Source organism: Fukomys damarensis, unplaced genomic scaffold, assembly GCF_012274545.1.
Source record: "Fukomys damarensis isolate Sample0158 unplaced genomic scaffold, DMR_v1.0_HiC HiC_scaffold_14, whole genome shotgun sequence".
NCBI lineage: Eukaryota > Metazoa > Chordata > Mammalia > Rodentia > Bathyergidae > Fukomys > Fukomys damarensis.
In genome coordinates this window covers 28824274-28846780 of record NW_022900926.1, presented here as the reverse complement: position 1 = coordinate 28846780, position 22507 = coordinate 28824274, and the positions used below count along the sequence as shown (strand labels likewise).

Genomic DNA, 22507 nt, shown 5'->3' with positions numbered 1-22507 from the left:
TTTTTTTTTTTTTTTTTTTTTTTGCCACCTATAACAGTATCCCTCATGAGTAGGCACGAAGCACATATACATTAAGACTGACACTCCCGCATGGGGACTGGGCATTCTCTCTGGCATGTGGACTTAACTCCCCTGGTGTCCTAGAAGCTTCCTTCATTCCCAGGACTCATTAGAGTTAGATGCTGACTCCCAGATTGACAGATTGGAGCTTGACCCACTGATGTGCTTAGATGGTCATTAAAGGATGGCATTAGGAAGACCATAGAAATGGGTGACTGAAAACAACTCTGTTAAGATAAATGAAACAGTGTAATGCATCCAGCTGTGCTCTTCTAAGGGTCTTCTATTCTTTGCTTGCAGCTAAAACTGATAAGGCATTCAAGACTTTCCTGGATGCTCGGAATCCCACTAAGCAGCATTCCTCCACCCTGGAGTCATATCTTATCAAGCCAGTTCAGAGAGTGCTCAAGTACCCTCTGCTCCTGAAGGAACTCGTGTCCCTGACAGACCATGAGAGTGAAGAGCACTACCACCTGACAGGTAAGGCTGTGAATGGGGCTGCTTGTTCTCCTGTGTAGAGGTTTGTTCTGAATCATTTGTCATGACTGTGATCACTCATCGTGGTTACAGTTTTCAGAGGTGAAAATCAGCTTGCTATGGCCATTCCATCCATCCCATTAGAGTGTACAGTATCCTTTGGTAAAAATGATCTCAGTGGAGAACCCCAAACTCCTCCGAAGGGTGACTAAACTAAATTTTAAAGGGGTAATTTAAGCTTAATGAGTTGAGCATATTAGCTCGTGTCATTTGGTGGCATCAGAACTGAAAATCAAACCTCTTTTCTACTACCTGTCAAGGGGTGTTTGCTGCCTAGTGCTGCTGACCACATGTACTGTACAAGGCGCCACCTTGTGGACATTTCTGAGAACTCAGTTCTGAAACCAAGGGCTCAGTGACAGGTTATGTTATAGAACAGGCTGTTACCTTTGAAATTACTGGCCAATGGCACAGTCTGACAAAAACACAGAGCCCCACAGTTTGAGAGTGGTATCATAAGCAATGAAGATAAAAAAAATTTTTATGAAAAGTTAAATTGTACAAGTGATACGATTAGTATTCAAATACAGGGTAAAGAGTTCATTTCATGTTACAGTGATCTATCTTTATCTGTTAAAAACTCCCAAACCTTCCTCCTGACTGAATTAAAATACTGAATCTGGAGAACAAAGTTTAAAAAATAACTGAATTTGGAGGTGAACTGAAATTCTGCTTTTTACTTTGACAGTATCGTTTTGTCTCTCAAATGCCCTCATACAAAGCTGTAAATACCATGTATAAATGCAAACAATTTTTGTAAGCAGTTGTTTACAGAGACATCTATAAATTCTAATTTTAAAAAATAATTGTGGGTTTCAATTCTACTTCATCATCCCAGAGGAGAAGCAGAATTCAAGAGCAGATACTTGAGGTAGCCTGATTTGGATTGGGTTCTGGCTCTGCCCTTGTTTCTCTTCAGAACTCTGGCAAAACACTGCGCACCTCTTTACAGAAGGATTTCCTCTTACATAAAATGAAACTGGTTAGGTCATGAAGTCCTTGTGTGGATAAGAGAGTCACATGAATGCCCTGGCACATGCTAAGTAGGAAGTGCTGAGTAAATGTTAGCTACTTTATAGTCTCCTAATTTCAAAGAGAACTCGAGGTGGAAGATAATTTGTTCTTTGTGATGACAAGGTTACAATGGGCTGTGGTGAGCTATGAATGAATAATGCCTCTGTTGGTGAGAACAGATCTTGAATCCTGGCTTGCTCTGTCTTAGTCACTTTCTTGTCCTTGCCTGAGACACAAAACCTGACACCCACAACTTAGAGGAAGAGAGGTTTATTTGGGCTTAGGGTTACAGTCCATGGTCAGCTGGCTTCAGGGAAGAATGGCATGGCTGAGAGGCATAGTGGAGGAAAACTTAATTTACTTTATGGCATCCAGGAAGCAAAAAGAGTCAAGGGAGGATGGCAAGGGGGAGATATTCTTCTAGGCCGTGCCCATAGCTTGCCTAAGCAGCCCCTGCAAAGCAAGCCAGTTATAATATGCCCCCATAATCCATCACCTTCCTACAGTCCCCTATGATCCCTTGAAGCTGTAGGGAGAAATCTACATGTAAAGTATAACAAGCTCTTTCATTACCGCTACTGGATAGATTTAAATATGAACATTTCTTATTTTGCAGAAGCACTAAAGGCAATGGAAAAGGTAGCAAGCCACATCAATGAGATGCAGAAGATCTATGAGGATTATGGGACCGTGTTTGACCAGTTGGTTGCAGAGCAGAGTGGCACAGAGAAGGAGGTCTGTGGGGTTCTGGATGTGGGGGCCTTACGTATGGTAGGTGGGGTTTAGGTAACCTGTTAGGACTTTGGAAAAATGCCTAAAATTTTCTTTTTAATCTTAATGCATAAACTCTACAGCTTAGAAAGAAATGTGACAAAATTCATTACATCGATCTAAAAATGTAGCCTTACATCATATTAGCACTATCCAAAAGAAGACAGACGCATCACTGAGCTCTCATACCCCTACTCTTCCCTCCTTTCCAATGGGCATGAGGTCTACCAGTCCCAGGGGCTGGAACCAGAGGGTGGCTTGGTTGGGAGGGGAGAAGATGGAAAGGGAGGACAGCATATGGAGTGAATATAGAGCTTCTTTTTCTTTTCCTTTTAAAACATCAAATATTGGTGGTTACCTACTTTCTTAGAACAGTCCAAGCAGGAGCTGACATTGTGTGTGTGTAATTTTTGGTCTGATTGCTAAATTTAGAGCCTTGTGTTCCCAAAGTCTCCACAGAAGAAGCAACACAGTTTAGTAGAAAATGACAAGAAAAACGAACCTGAGTTTTTTGTTTTGTTTTGTTTTTTAAGGTCAGTTTCAGGCTTGGTACTTTTTTATTAGTAGGCCCAACATAGTTGGAGAATTAGATATGGAGACCATACTAGATCTGTGGCAGATGTTAATACAGTCCCAGGATGAACATCAACATGGTGGGAAAACTGTTAAGGAAATGGAGCTGCTTATGAGGCACATTTTACGTGTACATAAGTGTGCACTGAAATGAAATGCCTTCACCTTTGTATTATTTATCAGTCATCATATCACATGAAAACATCTACTCCAGTTTCCACATTTATTTCCTGTTTTTACAATCTAGGTAACAGAACTTTCCATGGGAGAGCTTCTGATGCACTCTACAGTCTCCTGGTTGAACCCATTTCTGTCTCTAGGAAAAGCCAGAAAAGACCTGGAGCTCACAGTATTTGGTTAGTATTCCATTCAAAAGAAGGTGAACCTGAATGAAGTTGGCAGTAATGAAGCCGTTGACCAGCCCTGACTTCCAGGCGTTTGAAGAGTTGCTGTGATGGCCAGTAAATTAACACATCCAGCCTCCGACTAGTTAAAACACCACACTCTGCACACTCGTTGTCTGTTCTTCCTTATGCTGCTTGACTCAGCCCAAAAGTTCTAGTAGCAGTCTCTGGAGGCTATTTGGAAACTTGCTATCTTAGTGGTTTGCTGTATTTTAAAAATCTCTCTTAATTCTCACTGGGAGGATAGTAGGCACGTATAGCTAGTGTATGGTCCCTGAGATGGACACCATCTCAACTTCCAGTAAAACAAGAATTAAGTGCTATAGCCTTCTTTAGATGATAGTTATTAAGTAATCAGAACTTCTTCATAGTGCTCAAACAAAAACAGAAAAAAGCACTGTTTATTCACCCAAATTTTGGCATAATGGAATCTTAAGTGATTCATAAAAGTGAAGAGCTTTATTCCAGTAAAATTCAGTTCTTCTTTCAGCCTAGATTTGTATAAAATAATGAAAAATGTTTTTCCTTTCTTTAGTTTTTAAAAGAGCTGTCATATTGGTTTATAAAGAAAACTGCAAACTGAAAAAGAAACTGGTAAGATGAATTACTTTTAATTAAAGCTACCTTTTCATAGCTATCTTTTCCTATAATGTTGGACTGCATGGCCAGCTAAGTACCAGTCACACTAACTGATATTATTCTGAGACAAAAGCCAAATCAAGTACCCAGCATCTTTGAGTCTCTATGGAGAGAAGGTAATCTGCTTTTAAATTAGGCGTAGACAAAAAAAAAACAAAAACAACAACACATTGTGGCCTGTCTTACTTTTCTCTTGTTGAGACAAAATACCAAACACCCAAACTTAAAGGAGGAAAGGTTTATTTAGCTCAGTTTTTAGGGGCTTCAATGCATAACTCACTTGCTCCAAGGCAGGGTGGCACATGACAGAGGAACAACAGTTCATGGCGGACCAAAGGCAGCAAAGCAACAAGAGAACCATAACAGCATTGTTCTTCCCCTTTCATATTATCCAGACAACTGGGATTAGGGTAGTGCCAAACCAATCAGTGTATTCATTAATAATCACAGCATCACACACACTAGATTCAGCCATCTCTGAAAAAGCCACCTGTTACCGCATGAGACTTTGTGGGGACATCTAGACTCAAACCTTAACAGGGCCTACATAGAAAACTAATTTATAGCCCTGAAAATGCCCTTGTTGTCCCATACTTAAGAAATCTATGTAACTTTCGTTTGTTTTCAAATACCATTTCCAGCCCTCCAATAACCGGCCTTCTCACAGCTCTGCTGACTTGGACCCATTTAAATTCCGCTGGCTGATCCCCATATCTGCACTTCAAGTCCGGATGGGGAACACAGCAGGTAACTTGAGCAGTTAAAGTATTTTAAGAGACTTGTTTGAATTGTGAAATAAAGTACGAAAAAACTGCTGGAGATAATTTTTGGTGTGTTTTATTTATAGGCAAGGAAAATGAGGAAGGAGAGGTTGTTTTGATGTTTCTTGACAAACTTTTGCAGAAATAAAATGCCAGTGGACAATTTTTGTCTCTCAAATACATCCCTTCATTGTTTTATAAAACAATAATTTTCAACATTATCCTAATTTTCTTGATTCCTTAACTTTGTTAAACAGAGCTTGAAAAAAAAAGCTCAAATTTTTTTACAAATTTAGATATACCATAATATTCCATAAGATTAAATAGTATTACAAGTGATATTTTTAAAAGGGGAGGGGAGCTCTGACCCTGGAAAATATTCAGAGATACTTCCAGAATTACCATGTTTCAGATCTTCAGTTTTAAACTTCATAAATGTTCTTAACCAGGCATTTCATTTTGGCAAAGTTGTAAACTCTTGTTTCCATTTCCTTTTATGCAGGGACAGAAAATAATTCCATATGGGAGCTGATCCATATAAAATCAGAAATAGAAGGACGGCCAGAAACCATCTTTCAGTTATGTTGCAGGTATTTCTGACTTCTAAAAATTAAAACCAGTAGAAACAAGAATCATGTCTTTTTAAAAAGGAGCTTAAAAAAAAAATAGGAGTTTTAGTCCCCTCCTGAGTTTTGGTGACAGGGTAACCGCTCTCCCTCAAAAGATACCTGAGAGTCTAGAAGGAGAATCTAGTGGTTAGATATATGCATCCAAATTTTGGAATGATCACTTCTTGCCTGCTTCTCTGATGAAACCCAGATATAGAGGTTGGGAAGCTGCTGTTGATCTAGCCTAGAAGCTGCAAGGCATCACTGAGAAAAGTGATTGCCTCAGGAATGCCTGGGATGATAGATACTATGGCTCTTTTCTTTCTCCTACCAGTGACAGTGAGAGCAAAACCAGCATCATTAAGGTGATCCGTTCTATTCTGAGGGAAAACTTCAGGCGTCACATAAAGTGTGAATTACCACTGGAGAAGACCTCTAAGGATCGCCTGGTACCTCTCAAGAACCGAGTTCCTGTTTCAGCCAAATTAGGTGAGAATTTTGCTAGCTCTGTGTTTATTCAAGAAATTATGAGGTTTTTGAAAAGGGTATAAGCTCTTATAACAGCTGTAAGTTATTTCTTTGTAAATCATCAGGGGTAACTTTTTGTTTTCTTGGTACCAGGGATTGACGTTGGGACCTTGTGCTTGCCAGGCAGGCAGCAGAACCAAGGAACTAAATCCCCAGCCCCAGGGGTAATTTAGAGACTTAAATATTCCTCTTGCTCCTAGCCACTCTTTTACAAAGCATATCCACCTCCACTGCCTAATCCATCTCTCACCATCCAGACTTACTATCTTAGTTTCTTCCATTAAGGATGTACACGAGTCCAGGGACTTTATCTTACTGTAGCATTCCCAGGATTCTGAAGAACACCAGACATCTAGGTCAATACAGTCATTCCTTAGTACTCAACTGCTTTGAATGTCATTAAACCTGGTACATGCCTCATTTTGACATGAAAGTTGTGTCCCAGTCCTTGTTTGGTAGTCCACCCACAAGCTACAACTTACAGGTATTGACTGCCTCGTGATTCATTATCTTCCCAGTTGAAACAATTTGTTTGTACTCACTGCACCTCCCAAAGCTAATTCATGATGAGAACTGAGGTACCACTGCACTTAATGAATTAAGATCAAGAAACCCAATATACTTGTTCTTAATAAGTCAGCAAGCAGGTAATATTTTCAGATTTTGCTGTTCTTAAACTTTCTGCTTGTTTCTAAAAGTTCAGCTTCAGTTTCAGAACCTTCTTTCTGTATTAGCTGTTTTATCTTTGTTCTTGATTTTAGTCTTGAGCATATAACTTCTTTTGGGGCACGGTTTTGACTTCTTCAGATTTATTATATAATTTTTTTTCTCTTTTGTTCAAATAAGCTGTGGCTGTCAAACTAACATGCTGCTGTTGTCTACAGACACACTCATTTAGAGTGCCCTTACCCCCTTCAACCTGAGAGAACAAAGTCCTCATAAATAATTAAATATGCATATTATTAATTCTGAAAGTTGGCTATAAATTCTAGCAGTTCTCATGAGACAACATTTTTCTGCTTTTAAATGAGCAGCAAGGGAAATAAAAAAGGTATACATAGCTATGGTGTAATCTTGATTATCAGATTATGTAGTAGTTTAGTAAAAGAATGAAAGCAAAAGAATAAAAGCTAGATTTTATTAGTGATTACAGTTTACTCCCTGGATAAGTAATCCTAGCCCTTATAGTAGTTTATTGTTCTATTTAAATAATGAAGCTCTGGGAATCTAAAGGTGCTGAATTCTTCCAACATACAATTTCAAATAAATGTTAAGTAAAAAACTGCTATGCTTGCAGTTTTAAATTTTTGCCCAAATGCCAGCAAACACAGTAAGTCAAATGACAAAATAAAATCTTAAGTAATTAAGATGTTAAATCTCATGCCTTACGAGGCAGGAATGACACATTATGTATGCTACCTGTCATCCAGGGAAATGTGCTTTTCTCCTTGCAGCGTCATCCAGGTCTCTTAAAGTCCTCAGGACCTCGTGCAGCAGTGAGTGGCCCAGTGAGGCCAGCAAGGCTAACTCACTGGACTCAGATGAGTGCAGCCTGAGCAGTGGCACCCAGAGCAGCGGCTGCTCTGCGGCTGAGAGCAGGCAGGACTGCAGGAGTGTGGCTCCAGGGGGTGACACCCACGCGGGCTTGGCGGAGTTTCCTGACAGTCTCATCAAAGAGAGTGATATCCTGAGCGATGAAGATGAGGAGTACCAGCCAACTCTGAAACGGAGCAGCCCCACCAAGGACATCGAAATTCAGTTCCAGAGACTGAGAATCTCCGAGGAGCCTGATGCCCAGCTGGTGGAGCAGCAACCTGGTACAGGGGTGGGCGAGGGCTTGAAGGGAGAGCAGCCCAAGCTTGTCCGGGCCCACTTCTGCCCCATTAAACGAAAAGCAAATAGCACCAAGAGAAACCGAGGGGCTTTGCTGAAGGCGCAGACTCGGCACCAGTCCCTTGACAGCCATCCTGAAACCGTCAACATTGATCTCAATTTTGTTCTAGAGAGAGAATTCAGTGTCCAGAGTTTAACTTCAGTTGTCAATGAGGAGTGTTTTTATGAAACAGAAAGCCATGGAAAATCATAGTACAATTCCATCCACATAAGGGTTACACTGCTCACTTTCTTTAAAACTGGTGGTAAAGTGGAAATTGCAGAAAAACTATTCATCATTGAGTTTTGTGCAGTATGCATTTTCCCACAAAATTGTTGTAAAGATTTAAGTTATTTTAATTTATTGTGGATCAGAAAACTAGATTAAACTTGTCAGAAATCTGTAAATTTCTTAGTTTATATCCCTTTTGAGCAGGCATCAAAATGACTTAGAATCCTAAAAATTGCATTCTAATTTTAAGTCATGTGGAAAAAAGTAAGGGTGAGGAAGTTGTGATTGATAGCTTTTAAAAGGATCATCTTTATTCAATCCTCTGGGCATTTTCTTTGAACTGCTTTTGCTTTATTTAAAGTATATTTAAGTTATTTTAATGTGGGTTAGGGGTACAACATGCAGATAGTTCATTTTTGTAGGGTTGTAATAGAGGCTGTTTATACTAAACATGTCATATCTATGTAGTATATATATTAAAAGCTTGTACTGTATCTTGATATTTATTTTCTCTACCAAGCTGTACAGTAAAAGGAACATAAGTCATCTGGTCATTGATATTTTGTTGTCATTCTGCAAAGATAAGCACATACAGGAGCAGCTCCACACTGGAATCACCTTGTCAGGCCCACAAGCCCTGAAAGCGGCATTTACAGTCCACAACTCTCTTCCTCCTCCTCCTCCTCTTTTACCTGCTGTTTGTCTTTTTTCTGCTTGAGCTCTTCTCTGAAGTTATAACCAAAAAGCTGTGGGTCTTCATCACACATTTTTCTGTATATGTCACAGAGGCTCCTAAAGTGCAATATGGAGAGCTGGGTGGGCCGAAGAGTGGGATCTATGTCTGCCAACCGTAACAGCTTCCCCGTGCTTTCTAGGCGCTGAGCTTCAGGGAATAACATGCTAAAGGAAAGGGGGAAAAAAAAATCAGCATTTTACTTAAAATTATGGAACTCATGATGCTGTCTCTTACTGTCATTTGAAAATGACACAGTTCTTGGCAATTGTTCCTTGAGGGAGTAGCAGTGGCCACTGGAACCTCTTGGGTTACAGAGCAGGCCCCGGCAGTGACCCACTGGAAGCAGATCTAACCTGCTGACAGGGTGTGTCCACAACAGGAAAAAACGTTTTTTTAGCGCTGATACACACATCTTTTGGTAAGTTTAAAGTAACATCTGCTCAGTTAATTCTTGTAGAAATAAGTATTGATGTGCCTCAAATTTTGATGAAGACTGTCTGTTATTATATAACAAATTGCTAATTCTGATTCTCTAATTTGCCTCTAGCTGTGGAATTCTTGGCCACAAAAGAGTGCCCTGTTTTTCAAAGTTACAGTAGCTGATGCAAAAATACAAAGTTATTTTATTTTCAAGTATTAAAAAATTGACTTCAAACTATTTTATATTTCATCTATCCAAACCCAAGTCACTGTTTTAAAATAGTGAGACTGTTTGAAATATTTACAAAGACAGACCTGTATTCTTCTCTCAAGTCTCAGACTACAGAGCTCACCCAAACAAAGGCTTGGAAGGTGTCCTGGCCAGTGGAGCAAGCTTTTCTTCCTGGCCGATGGTCTTTTCAGCAGGGCCTGCAAGTTCCTCACTTTTTAGAGTGAAGTGACTTAGATCTGAGTTCATTTTCATGGTGGGGAGAGTCTGATAATGGCTTCTAAGATGTGAGGATACTAACAGGTCAAAGTGGGCCAGTACAGAGGACTGTGTATGGAAATGAATGGCCCCATCGTTTAGGTGAGAGTTGCCATGGAAACACGAGGGCCACCTTGAGGCTCAGACCAGTTCCAAGATTTCCAAAAAGCAGGATGCACTTTTTGTGATCTTTCCCTCACATAAATCATGTATAAGAAGCAAAATACACAGTGAATATTTATAAAGACACATTGCCATTATACCCCTCAAAGTATTTCTGCTTGCTTCAAACTTATGCCATTGATCTTGCAACTTTCTGAAGCAGTTTTCTTTCATGAGTGACCTTATGGGGTGTGATCAAAAATATATTCAGTGCTGCTGCTGAAAGGCAGGTTGTAAAAACACGATGGTGTGTCCTCATTCACTTATTCACTGGATCTGGCATTAGGTAACTTCTAATTCTTCCTCAAAGAAAAAAATGACCACAAAAGATAAATGTTTTCAATTGATTCAGGAGAGCTAAGAAGCCACAACAATGAAACTGTTTAAACATTCACTGTATTTTTTGGCCATACCTTGAACAGTTATAAGTCATACTAAATTAGCGTTAACAAAGAGCAAGTTGAGATTTAACATCTACCATCAGAAATCTTCAAGAAAAGGTTTTATAATTGCAGCAGTTTCAGGATACAGCTGCCCAACCATACTTGAAATAATTTCGTGTGACACGGGGACTTCCTATGACCGTAATGAAAATTAAAGGGAGCTATGTATGGAAGTCTTAGGAAATGAGAAATATGTGGCCGTGACGCTAAATGTCGACTACTCTATGGAAGTCCTTTAAAAATGTGCTCTTTTAAACAGACTAATTGGGGGTAAGTAAACATTGTTTTAACGCTCACGAGTCTCTAGGGCTCACTGAAGTGAAAAGGCTTTGAAGCACTGTGCTGTTGTGCTCCTGGTGGGTGGGGGGTGCACGCACTTATGCAAAGAGCTCCAGGGTAAGTGAATGTGCTTGTAAGAAGACACTCATGTTATTTTGGAAGCTCAGAAATTGTATTTACTTCCTAGCTTTCACATGTGTCTTTAACATGTATGTGTGTCTCACTGCCAGGCAGCTTGAACCACTGGTGGTCCTTGCATGATGTCCATGCATAACTATCCCACTTCTGTCACCAGTGGTCTAAGCCACCCAATGAGATATGCATGTACCACTGGCAGAACAAGTCACCTGATAGGACATCAGCACAGTGCTTCAAAGCCTTTTGACTTCAGTGAGTCCCAGAGACTCATGAGTGTTAAACAATGTTTACTTAGGCCCACTTAGTCTGTTTAAAAGAAGAGCGCATTTTTAAAGGAATTCCATGGAGTAGTCAACATTTAGCGTCACGGCCACATATTTCTCATTTCCTAAGACTTCCATACATAGCTCCATTTAATTTTCATTATGGTCATAGGAAGTCCCTGTGTCACACGAAATTATTTCAAGTATGGTTCAAGCTGGCAGGAAGATGTTAAAAAACAGATACGGCAACAGTACAGAACATGCTTGTACAGAGTCACTTGGATCTGTATAAGCCTAAGAAATCATGGCCTCTTTAGTAGGAGGAATGCAATTGGTTCTAGGTTGTATCTCCGCACCAAACCAACCCAACTTCTAGGTGGCATCTAAGATGAGCATCCAAGCTTTGCTTGTCCTCAGTAGCAGGCAAATTCTCACCATCACAAGATCTGAACTAAGGTATATTTAAAAATCATAAGGTCAAAAAGGAGGTAGCATTCTTACCCCAGCCCTCGGTGGCAATATTTCCTTCGGAACTGAAACACATTCTGAACGACTTTTTCCACCAGCTTGAATGGTTGTTCTATTTTGGGCTGTATTGAGGGTATGAAGTGCACCACTCCGACATCCACCTTCAACAGAAGCAAACATGTATCACTGTGGCATGTTAATTTATCTTTGAAAATCTGAGGAACATGGGCTGTTGAGAACAGTACACACACACACACACACACACACACCCTCTCTGTGTGCTTCTGTTTCATGTTTCAGGCTGCAGAAGCAGGTAGGTTTTGGACCTGAGATGACTCAGAAACCCCAGCTGGCTGCACCTACTCCATAATGGCATCCACTAGACCTGGGTCTGAGGACCACTAAATTTTAAAATGTACTTTTTCAGTTGCCTTTTACAATCCATTCAAATGCTCATTAAAGTCAGGAGGCAGATAACAGACAACATTAGGACACTTTACTTAGCTTTGAATGAGTAAAAAAAAAAAAAAAAGCTGTAGCAGCAATTCTAACAAAGGCAGAGCTTCAAAACATAGAAAGAAGGCAGATGGCCCCTGGGACCATTTAGTGCTAAACTCCCTGGAAAGAGAATCAATTAGGACACCACCTATTTTGGGTACAGACACTGATTACTCAGCTGGACTGAATTCATGTACATAGTCTGCACAGCCACATCTCTTTCTGGAAGCAACTTTACATGCCCCAGGAGGCACAGGCAGGATTGAAACTGAAAATGGAACTACCAAAAATTTTCACTGTTTGACAGTATTTAAGCTGCTACCAGCTGTAGAGATTCTTTAATTATCTGAAGATAAAACTTTTCAGGCCTATCTAGTAAGAGATTTATGCTCAGCCTTATTCCAAAACCAGGCTCACATAACAAAGGAAAAATACTGAAAGACAAAGGGAGAAATGGAGTCAAAACAGCTCTCCTGACAGAGAACATGACCTGGAAAACAGGAAATATCTCCATGACTGACCAAAGCAGGAACTGTTAAATTTGCCATTCTGAACATCACTTCCCAAAGGGCAGGAAGGTGCAGTGATTTAGGCTGCATGGGCTGTACTGCTGCTTTTCAAAAAGTATTTTTAAAATCTCATACAGGTTACCATTTTCTCAAACTCCCTGTGGTTACATAATTCCTTATGAAAATGGCCTGTAACGTATGAGGATGAGAGAGACTGTTTTTAGGGTAGAGGAAAAACAATGGCCTATGATGTAAGACTTGGTGGACAAAAATGAAAATGACCAAAGATGTGCTGTGCTTCAGGCAGTCCGCGTGGAGTCCTGGCAGAACTGGCACCACTCTTCATGCAGGTCTGACCTGCCTTGAATGCCATGTGACCCCTTCCGCCTTGAACAAGCAATGATCCTGGCCCCAAGGTTTCACGTCACTGCAGCTGCCATCTACTGGACACACTGGAATCACAGGGATGGTGGGGATGGCACATGCGAGGAAGGTTCCACACGGCAGAGTTAAGAACTACCAGTGAAGAGGCCTTTTCACACCAACAGTGCCTCCAAATGTCCACCACACTTCAGACCATTTTAGGGCAGACAGTAGTTAAGAATAGTAACACTCTAAATACAGTGTTAAATGTTCTTAATAAATTTTAGTAGGTTTTTCTACCTGCTTCTATGGTTTTCTTATTCACCTTCTTCAAATTTAGCAACAAGTATTTCCTATAGGCCAGAACTTTCCTTAAACTTGAACAGAAACCCACTAGACAATCTCTTGGGGAGGTTGGTGGTCACAGAGTAGCCAGGAACTTAAGGGATTGTGAAGTAAGGCAGGGATTTAGGGAGGGGGAGTCCGGCTGTTGCAGAAAAAAGATGGCTCCCTGTTCGCCTTTGTGTGGAAGCAAAGAGTGAATTTGTGAGTGGTGACAGTGGGAAAGGCACAGATACCCACAAACTCTGAAGTGCTCACTCTGACTTTTTATGATTTAGGATGTCTCTGAAGGCTCTAGGGTATTCTCTAGACTTCTCCTCACATCCTCTCTATGGTTCCCCCCTCCCCTTTCACTATCTGAGCTTAGTGGCATTTCTGTGCCTGCAGCTCATTCTGCTACTTCTATAGCTCATCTCCTCTACCCCATGTCCATCCAATTCTCCCACCTGACACAGTAAATTCTGATAGGAATTTCATAGTCACCAGGAGTGAGCTGATTCCTATGCAACCCTAAAACCACGAAACACTGACAGAACTCTACACAATGTCCAAAAACTGCTAAGACCGAAGGTGCATGTTCAGGCATGGAATCAATCTCTCTGGCCAACCTGTCACTTCTGGCTTCCCTGGATTTTAAAATACAGTCTCATCTTTATTTGACTGATTTCATTCCTTTAAGATACAGGTGATGTTTGCCACTACAAGAAATGACTAACTTTTGCTTTGCTTAAATAAAGTTTCCAACCCCTGCAGAAATACAGCTGCAACCTATATAAACTGTAGCCAAAGATTTTAAAGTTTCAATTCAATTCTAATAACCAGTTAAACTGGCTAACACTATACTGCAGCTAAAAGAAAATTCATACTTATAAACAGTGTTGTACTATTTAGTGGAGGACTTCGTAAAACTCAGTGAAAAAACTCAGCCAATGTTTCCTGATTCTGGGGGGAGGGGACCCTCCCTTCTACCCTTTCCTCAAACCCTTCCCCCCAAAAGACTTCTTAGAATTACTCTGAATGATGGGGACCATTTACTCTAGAACCGTGGGAAGGCTGCTTAGTAACTATGGTAACAGATACAAAAGATGCTTTTTACTTATAATTGAATGCTTATTCAAATTATAGAATTTTTTTCCTTTTTTGAGTTTTAAATCTATTAAAGGTTAGATTACAAAAAATCAATATAAAGGAACTAGATGCACTTAAAATACTCCACCTTAATGTTACCAGCCCCTTTCCAAAGTCAATCTATAAGTACACCAAAATGACCTAGAAATATTCCAAATTAAGAATTTATAATGAATTTAAATATTTGCCTCTCTAACCTATTATGTCAGCACTGTACCAGGCTGATTGTTCCTCAGTGTCAGCAGCATCGGCCATAAAAGGCTTGATGTTTTCTTTCTCCAGACCAGTGTGTCTAGGATGTGACTGGCTATCAGCTCAGAGCAGCACTTGGGACTCACAAGGGACCAGGGGTAAGAATCGATTAAATATCAAATTTTCAATATTATAACTCAAATCTCTAATCAGGATGATATGTTGGCCACAATGAAGAATGTACAGCCTTGTCCCTGGTAACATACCGAAGAGCTAAATCACTACCATATGAACACACACAAGTGAGGTAGGCCACTTTCTAAGAAAGGGGCTCCATTCAATTCTCCCCTGGTATTTCAGACAAGGACAAGCCAGCAGCAAGGAAAAAGAATTGGGAAGTTAACTTTTTAATCGCCAAAATATAGCCGTAGGTGAGAAACAACTGAAGGAATGGTAAGGTAAAAGGCTACAGGGGATATTCCATAAGAGCTCAAGAACAACATAGATGGGTTCCAAGTTCAGAATGGTAATATCATGGACAGACCTGGGTGGTCAGGAATGGGAGGCATCTGCCTAGTTTTGAAGTCTGTTGGCAGTACCTGGAGGAACACAGGACAGGAATGTGGGAGAGTCACATTTAATATCAGGTAAAAGGATAAGCACCCTGGGGTCACTGCTGCCTCTTCAAGCATCTACACCAAGCTATTAACAATCTCCATCAGGATTATTTCAGGCCTTGAAGCTGTAATTTCTCTAGGTAAGTATAAGAGGGTGGCAGGCCATCATGCTTATGACATAATTGTGTGCTTCAAAGGAAACTTTAAAAAAATCAAATATGAATATAGATAAAAATTTCTTAAATTGTTTTATACCCTGCCTATAATTCTTGACCCAAACCCAATTCAAGGACAGAATTTCAGTTGCAAAACTTTAAATGTACCTGAGGTATTTTAAACCAATATGATCAATAAAAATGTACTACACTCTCAGTACCTAGTATCTTTCTTTTAGAGTTTACATATGTGTGTGTTACTGTAACCATATTGATTTCTGCAGAAGTTCTCCACTACCTTTTTCTTCTGTAGACCTTTGTTTTTTTTTTTCCTCTTTTCAAAAATAATAAAAAAAAACAGGACAGATCAACAATCATACAGCTTTCTTTCTCAGACCATGAGCAATGGGAAGAACTGGGCCTGAGAGAAAGAATAAGTTTGAGTCACAATGAGAAAGGGCACGAAGAAATGCACTGATGAAGGGAAAAGATGGGGGGGAGTATTTTACTGTATTTATGTATGTAAATATGTGTACGAAAGTATAAAAATTATGCATTTAGGAATAACAAGATGAATCAGTGCCTCCTGGTCCAAAGAGATGAAAAAAATTCAAGGAAGTAAACAATCCTAAAGAAAGTCCAAGAGAAACAAGAATTAACAAGACAGATAAGGATTTCTTGTTCCATTTAATCTAGAGTTCCTGGATGATCCTGGGGGGGAAATACTTTCTAAAACCATGATCTTTTCTACCATGTCCTTGGTGTATAGAGCACAGCATCTGGACGTTCCTGTGTGAACTGTACTGGACATGTGCTCTGCTACAATCCAGTACACAGTATACAGGAGCCTTGGGGCTGCCCTGCCAGGGCCTCAGAGTGACAGCATACTGGACAGGTGCCAAAGTTTGGCCCCTAGTTTTCCAAGTGCAGAGGAACTCCAGCACCTCTGAACTATATTAGTCCTCAGAGATGGTTTCAATCTGAATAAACTCTCAAAGACACTTTAAAAGATGCTGCTATTAAAATCATTATCAAAAGGAAAATGGATGAATATGGACGCAAATATAAAATTGTCAGTGGACTAGGCACTACTACCCTTAAGATGGCTGCTCAGTACATTTCTTTCCCATTAATGTTAAACTTTACAATTATTATGGCAATGCCATGGGTTCAGAGTGGATATACAGATTCAGTTGTAATGGCTCCTGGCAAGGCTGGGAGACTGACCCTGTGTCCACATAGCCCTGGGGACTGAGTTTCTGAGGGATGCACAATCAGCACTCAGGCCAGCTCTTTTGATGAGGTTTTTCTCCTTCACATATGTCAGTGCTATCCTGTATTCCTCTCCTGTTTCTGACCTAAAAGACAGTCTGCCTTTTTAAAGGTGAAAAGGATGTCATCTTTCACATGTTGACTTTTTACTGGTTTAATTTATGAAGTTCAAGGGGGTGGGCATAAGGTGTCATTACCCTCATTAGGTATCACCAGAGTTATAGATGAATAGGACAAATACTCCCAAATGATTATAATTTCTCTAATGTTGCAAAATCACAAAGTCAATATGAACCCACCCAGGAAGACTATAGTGGGGACTGTGGCTGAGATGCAAGAGACCAGCTGCCCCCCCCCAAAAAAAAAGCATGGCCGAGGAGAGACCCAGGCAAGGCTTACTGCTCACAAGCTCAGATACACCAACAACGACAGATGCTTCTAAGTAATAATACAAAAAATATGCTAGAGCAATGACAGCAGCAGTGCACAAATATGCTACTAATGAGCTTGAAAAACACCTGATTATGATGCAACTGTCACCATAAATTCAAAGATAGTATTCCAAAGTTATGTAGTAAAGACACAGAAAACAAGCCTCATGATCCCTTTTCACAATAAAAATAACAAATACCAGAGCAAATGGAAATAAAACCTATAGGTAACAGACACATAATTACTTTGCTATGAATGTCAACAGAACTAGAATGGCTTAAGACATTTAAAAACACAAACCAAATAATATTCTTCACTTAATAACAGTCCTCTTAAGAGCTCATCTATAAACTACCTATTTTAAAAGTGAAGGATGTCTTTGGGCTTAGAGCATTACTTTAAAATTAAAATAATCACAAAGATGGAAAAGAGATAATGGACTGACAGTGCTCAATACTGATAATGTTTATTTCCTAAAATTGGGTCACAAGAAAAGTAGTTTAACATCAAGTCAAATCACTTTAAATTTGTGGGACTAGAATAGGTAACATTCTTAATCTGAACTATCATTACTTTCAAGGTGAAAAGAAAGCAAATTTTTTAAATGTTTTGAATAGAACCCCAACTTTTCATTACAAATGGGCAGCACTTGGAAAAACAGAATTACTAGATAATATCCTAGGTGAAATTTAATCCCAAACCAACTGGTAATAAGAGGCTGGAGCTTGAGCCTAGGTCTCAGTTTTTGTTTTTTTTTTTTGTTTTTTTTTTTTTTTTTTACTGGGGATCAAACTTGGGCCCTTGTGCTTGTGAGGCAGGTAGTGGAACCACTGAGCCAAATCCCCAGCCCTCTCAGGGATTTTCTAAAGCTACAAGATGGGTATATGTAGTAGACCTATTTTTTTTTTTTTTTTTGGTACTGGGGATCAAACTTGGGCCCTTGTGCTTGTGAGGCAGGTAGTGGAACCACTGAGCCAAATCCCCAGCCCTCTCAGGGATTTTCTAAAGCTACAAGATGGGTATATGTAGTAGACCTAAAGATGTAGAAAACAACTTCAGTCCCTTCCCTTGCTGAAAAACTTCTACTCCTTGGAAAAGTATCACAAGATCAACTCAGTTCATCTCTCGGTTATGATGAGCCTTGGGGCACCCCAAAGCCAGCCCTAATCTTTGCTGGGTGCAGCCCACATGGAAGCTGAAAAGCCAGATAGACACACATGCCCCACCCCGCTGGTAGCTGGAAATGTCCAACGGAAGTGGTTTTGCAAAATGAGATATTGAAACAAAATGGAGTATGTGTGCACACATGTGTATAAGAAATTTCTAGAAAACTGGTTTCTGATGAAACGTTTCACCACAGCCTCTTTATCTTTTTACCAAGAACGCGGGTATGCTAGAGTCCACTCACAGCCAAGAAAAACAAAGAGCTCAGCTTGAAGAACAGAAGGGGAGAATGAGCTGAAATTCTGAGGAGTTTTAAAATATAGAACCAGCTCTGGATGGCTGACTTCCAAATGAATGTCCTTACAGTTTAATCTACCATTAGATGTTCTATTGCTGTTTGAAAATTTTCTAAACAGAAGCCCAAAACTTCTTCTATTCACCTTCAAAATGCAAGGTTTCAATACAGACTGGAAACAAAGATGATAATATTTTGGGTTTTTAAAAAATAGACTGTAGATAACCCTTACTGCATTATGCATATCTGACTGTATCTTGAGTTTATGAACACCTCTATCTTAAATCTGTCCCCTGCACAATACTGTACTGCACTGCCATATAGTTAGTTCCATTTCATCTCTTCTATTACAACAGCCTCCCAGAGTCTCTGTCTTCCTTCAGCTTTGACTTCTTTAAATGCATTCTCCATGGATGGCCTCCAGTGGTAGCTTCCAAAGTCTTTATTAAAGAAAATGTCATCCAACTGTTTCCCTGGTCCTCAGGGATCCCCAGGCTACTTCTCTTAGAGAAACGCTCTTGTCCGACTCTCTCAGGGCTGCTACTCGGATCAGGTGATGACAAGTTGAAGGGAAAATGAAAATGCTTCCTAAACCATCAGGCTTTATACAGAGGTATGGCATTGTTATGTGTATACTGCCCAGTTAAATGACTCTTTCAGAACAGAAAAGATAGTCTGCATATAAGGGTTAGCGGCACCAAGCAACAGAACATATTAAGGGATCACCTTGTATCACTTGCTTGTAGCTTAGCTTTCTTATTTATAAAATGTAGATTCCTCTGCCCTCACAGGTTTAGGTTGAGAATTAAATATTATAGTGCCCTGGGGTTGGTATTGTAGTCAAGGTTTGCAGGGGAACAGATTTAATACAGGACACATAATTTATAGGGTTATTTTATAATATTCACCCAAAATGTCAAATGTAGAGAAGTACAAGAGATCTGTCCGTGCACTAGAGACCCAAAGAATCCAGCTAAGGGCCTTTGCTTAAGTCCTGCATTAGTCCAGCTGAAGGCCTAGAATCCAAAGCAATGTCTTCCATGAGTCCAGCCTAGGCCTACATGGCAATGTCATGCATGCCCATACCAAGGATCTGCACTGGGAAGGCACAAAGGCCAGTGGTGAAAGTCAGAAAGTCTGCGTTAGTGGGGTGAAGGATTGGTGCCATCAGGCTGAGGAATCTGCATTGGAGCCACAAAGTGACACTCAAAGTGAAGACCAGAGCTCCTCTGAAGAGAATAGCAGCCATCCCCAGTGAGAGCAAGGATCTGACCTCCACTAACAAGAACAGCTGAGTTCCTTTCAGGACAATCTTCTCCAGGAAAACAACAGCATACAATCTCCCCCTCCAGTTCTCCTTTATGCTGCTGGCAACAATTCTCAGGTGGGTCTTCCACCCCAGAACCACCCTGAGTTCAGCTAGGCATTCCAAGTTGACCATTAGTTAATCCACCACAGCTGAGGATAGTGAAGATTTCAATTTTTGCGCCACAACAGGTCTGCAATGCCCATCAGTGATGTCAAGTGGAAGATGGAAACACAACATGGGAGGGTGTGTCAGGTAAAAGATTTAAATTTAGGGGTCATATAATCTATTTAGAGAAGTCTCTGGACTTAAAAGATTTAATTTTTTAATGTTCACATCAGAAGTAGGTAATAGCATTGATGAATCATCATTTATTTTCTCTCTCTTTTCTTTGTTTCAAAGTACTGAGGATTAATCCCAAGGTCTTTCACACTGAGCTACATCTCCAGCCTTTTCAAAACAACTTTTTAAAATTTTAAGACAAGGTCTTGCTAAGTTAGCCAGATTGAGCTCAAACTCAAGATTCTCCTGCCTGTACTGTTATGCTTCATTCTGCAGTGGTCAGAGCTGGGAGGGTTGGTCCTTCTACCTATCAATGGTCAGCAAGGAGCCAAACAAGCCAGGGTGCTAAAGGGACCTGGAAGGGTTTCTTTAGTAAGGGAGGGGTTACTGCAGCAGTAACAGTAATGCTGTTATTATGCCTATAATTCAACTCTACTTCATTCTATTTATACACAAAATTTTTTAAGTATTTCCATGAAATAGAAGAAAGTCTATCAAAAGCACATTATGGCTAAAAAGCAAATCAACAGACATTAGATTTCTGAGAGAGGAAAATACTATCTTGCTAAATGCCACACTTAGAAAATAAGAAACACAAAGAAAAATACAGTAAAACCCTGGACTGTAAGTAACCTGTTCTATGAATGTTTCTAACAAAATTTAACTTGATAAACAAGTGATGTCTTACAATATGAGTAGTATGTGATGATGAATCTCACAAGATGACAACTGAGCCAATGATTCTTCTCTTGTTCTAGGATGTAGGTGATTATCTCCTAACATTGTAAGTGTAGAAGAGTATTCCCTAAAACACTCCCAGATTCCAAAACCAGAAAAGGACTCAACCAAAAAAGAAAACTATAGGCAAATCTCTTTCATGAACATAGATGCAATAATCCTCAATAAGATACTAGCAATCATCAGTAAGAAATGGGCAGGAAATCATCAAGAAGATGATTATGTCGTGACCAAGTAGGATTCACTCTAGCATGCAGGGATGGTTTAACATACACAAAGTCAATAAAGGTAATACACTGATAAACAAAAGCAAGGACAACAGGGCCAGGGATTTAGCTCAGTAGTTCTGGTGCCTGCCTCGCAAGTGTAAGGTCTGAGTTCAATCCCCAGTACCAAAAAAAAAAAAAAAAAAAAAAAAAAAGAAAAATCACACAATCAACTCAAAAGACACAGAAAAAGCATTTGACAAAATCCAACATCGATCCATTCATGATTTAAATACCCTGAAAAAGTAGTTATAGATCAGGTCTGTATCTTAATTTGATAAAAGCTGTCTACAACAAACCAATAGCCAATATCATAATAAATGCAAAGAAGCTACAAGTGTTTCCTCTAAAATTGGAACAAGGCAAAGATATCTGCTATAACCACTCTTGTTCAATATAATTCTCAAAACATTAACCAGAGCAATTAGATGAGAAAAAGAAATAAAAGAGATACAGATAGTAAAGGAAGAAGTTGAATTATTTGCAGATGACATGATCCTCTATATAGAAGGATCCAAAATCTCCACCAAGACGCCTAGAATTAATAACCAAATTCAGTAGTATAACAGAATACAAAGTTAACACTCAAGAATCAATAGTATTTCTGATAACTAATAACAAACTCACTGAGAAAAATTAGGGAAATAACAACTTTCACAATAATATCAAGAAAAATGAAATACTGAAGAATTAACCTAGCCAAGAAAGTGAAAGATCTCTACAATGAAAACTACAGTACTCTGGAAAAGGAGATCAAAGAGGACATCAGAAAGTAGAAAGATCCTGTTTCTGGATAGGTTGAATCAATATAGTGAAAATGGCCACACTTCCAAAACTTATACAGACTTAGTACAATTCCAATTAATATACCAATAGCATTTCTTATAGAACTATAGAAAGCAATCCTAAAATTCATATGAAACAAGACCTAAAATATTAAAAAGCAATTCTGGGCTATAAGAGCAAGGCAGGGGCCATGACAATCCTGGACTTCAAGTTATACTAGAAAGCTACCCTGATTAAAACAGTATGGAATTGGCAAACAAAACAAAACAGACCTATGAGTCAATGGAACAGAACAGAAGTTGCAGAAATAATTCCTGGCACACTCAACTACATTATCTTTAAAAAGGGGCCAAACACCCTTCCTGGAAGAAGGACACCTTTAACAAGTGGTGCTGGGGAAAACTGGTTATCCACATGCCAAAGACTGAACCTGGACCCATATCTCTCACCCTGCACTAAACTAAAATCAAAATGGACCAAAGATCTAAATATCAGAACATAAACAATCTGCTGGAAGACAAAATAGGTAAAACACTTTAAGACAAAAGTGTAGGCAAAGACTTTCTTAATAGAACACTGGTTGCATAAGAAATAATACCAAAATCAACAAATGGGATCACATCAAATTAAAAAGCTTCTGCACAGCAAAGGAAATAATGAAGAGATAATCTACAGAATGGGACAAACTTTTGTCAGCTACTACTCAGACACAATACTATCTAGAATATATGAAGAACTAAAAAAAAAAAAAAAAAAAAAAAAAAAAA

General features: G+C 39.5%; 2 protein-coding genes across 2 annotated transcripts in view; one reads left to right on the top strand and one right to left on the bottom strand.

The window, feature by feature from the left end:
- Tiam2 (TIAM Rac1 associated GEF 2) overlaps nucleotides 1-8106 on the top strand; it is a 129537-nt gene extending 121431 nt beyond the window's left edge. The window contains exons 20-27 of the mRNA XM_033763161.1: nucleotides 361-540; nucleotides 2228-2346; nucleotides 3203-3311; nucleotides 3895-3953; nucleotides 4640-4745; nucleotides 5262-5349; nucleotides 5702-5856; nucleotides 7350-8106. Of these exons, the coding sequence (XP_033619052.1) occupies nucleotides 361-540; nucleotides 2228-2346; nucleotides 3203-3311; nucleotides 3895-3953; nucleotides 4640-4745; nucleotides 5262-5349; nucleotides 5702-5856; nucleotides 7350-7981 (1448 nt within the window). The 3' untranslated portion in view covers nucleotides 7982-8106. The remainder of the gene's footprint in view (nucleotides 1-360; nucleotides 541-2227; nucleotides 2347-3202; nucleotides 3312-3894; nucleotides 3954-4639; nucleotides 4746-5261; nucleotides 5350-5701; nucleotides 5857-7349) is intronic.
- A 21-nt stretch (nucleotides 8107-8127) lies between these two features.
- The window catches only part of Tfb1m (transcription factor B1, mitochondrial), a 57978-nt gene continuing 43598 nt past the window's right edge, over nucleotides 8128-22507 (bottom strand). Inside the window, exons 6-7 of the mRNA XM_010625202.3 lie at nucleotides 11429-11556; nucleotides 8128-8899 (exon numbers count right to left, since the gene is read on the bottom strand). Coding sequence (XP_010623504.1) covers nucleotides 8650-8899; nucleotides 11429-11556 — 378 coding nt within the window. The 3' untranslated portion in view covers nucleotides 8128-8649. The remainder of the gene's footprint in view (nucleotides 8900-11428; nucleotides 11557-22507) is intronic.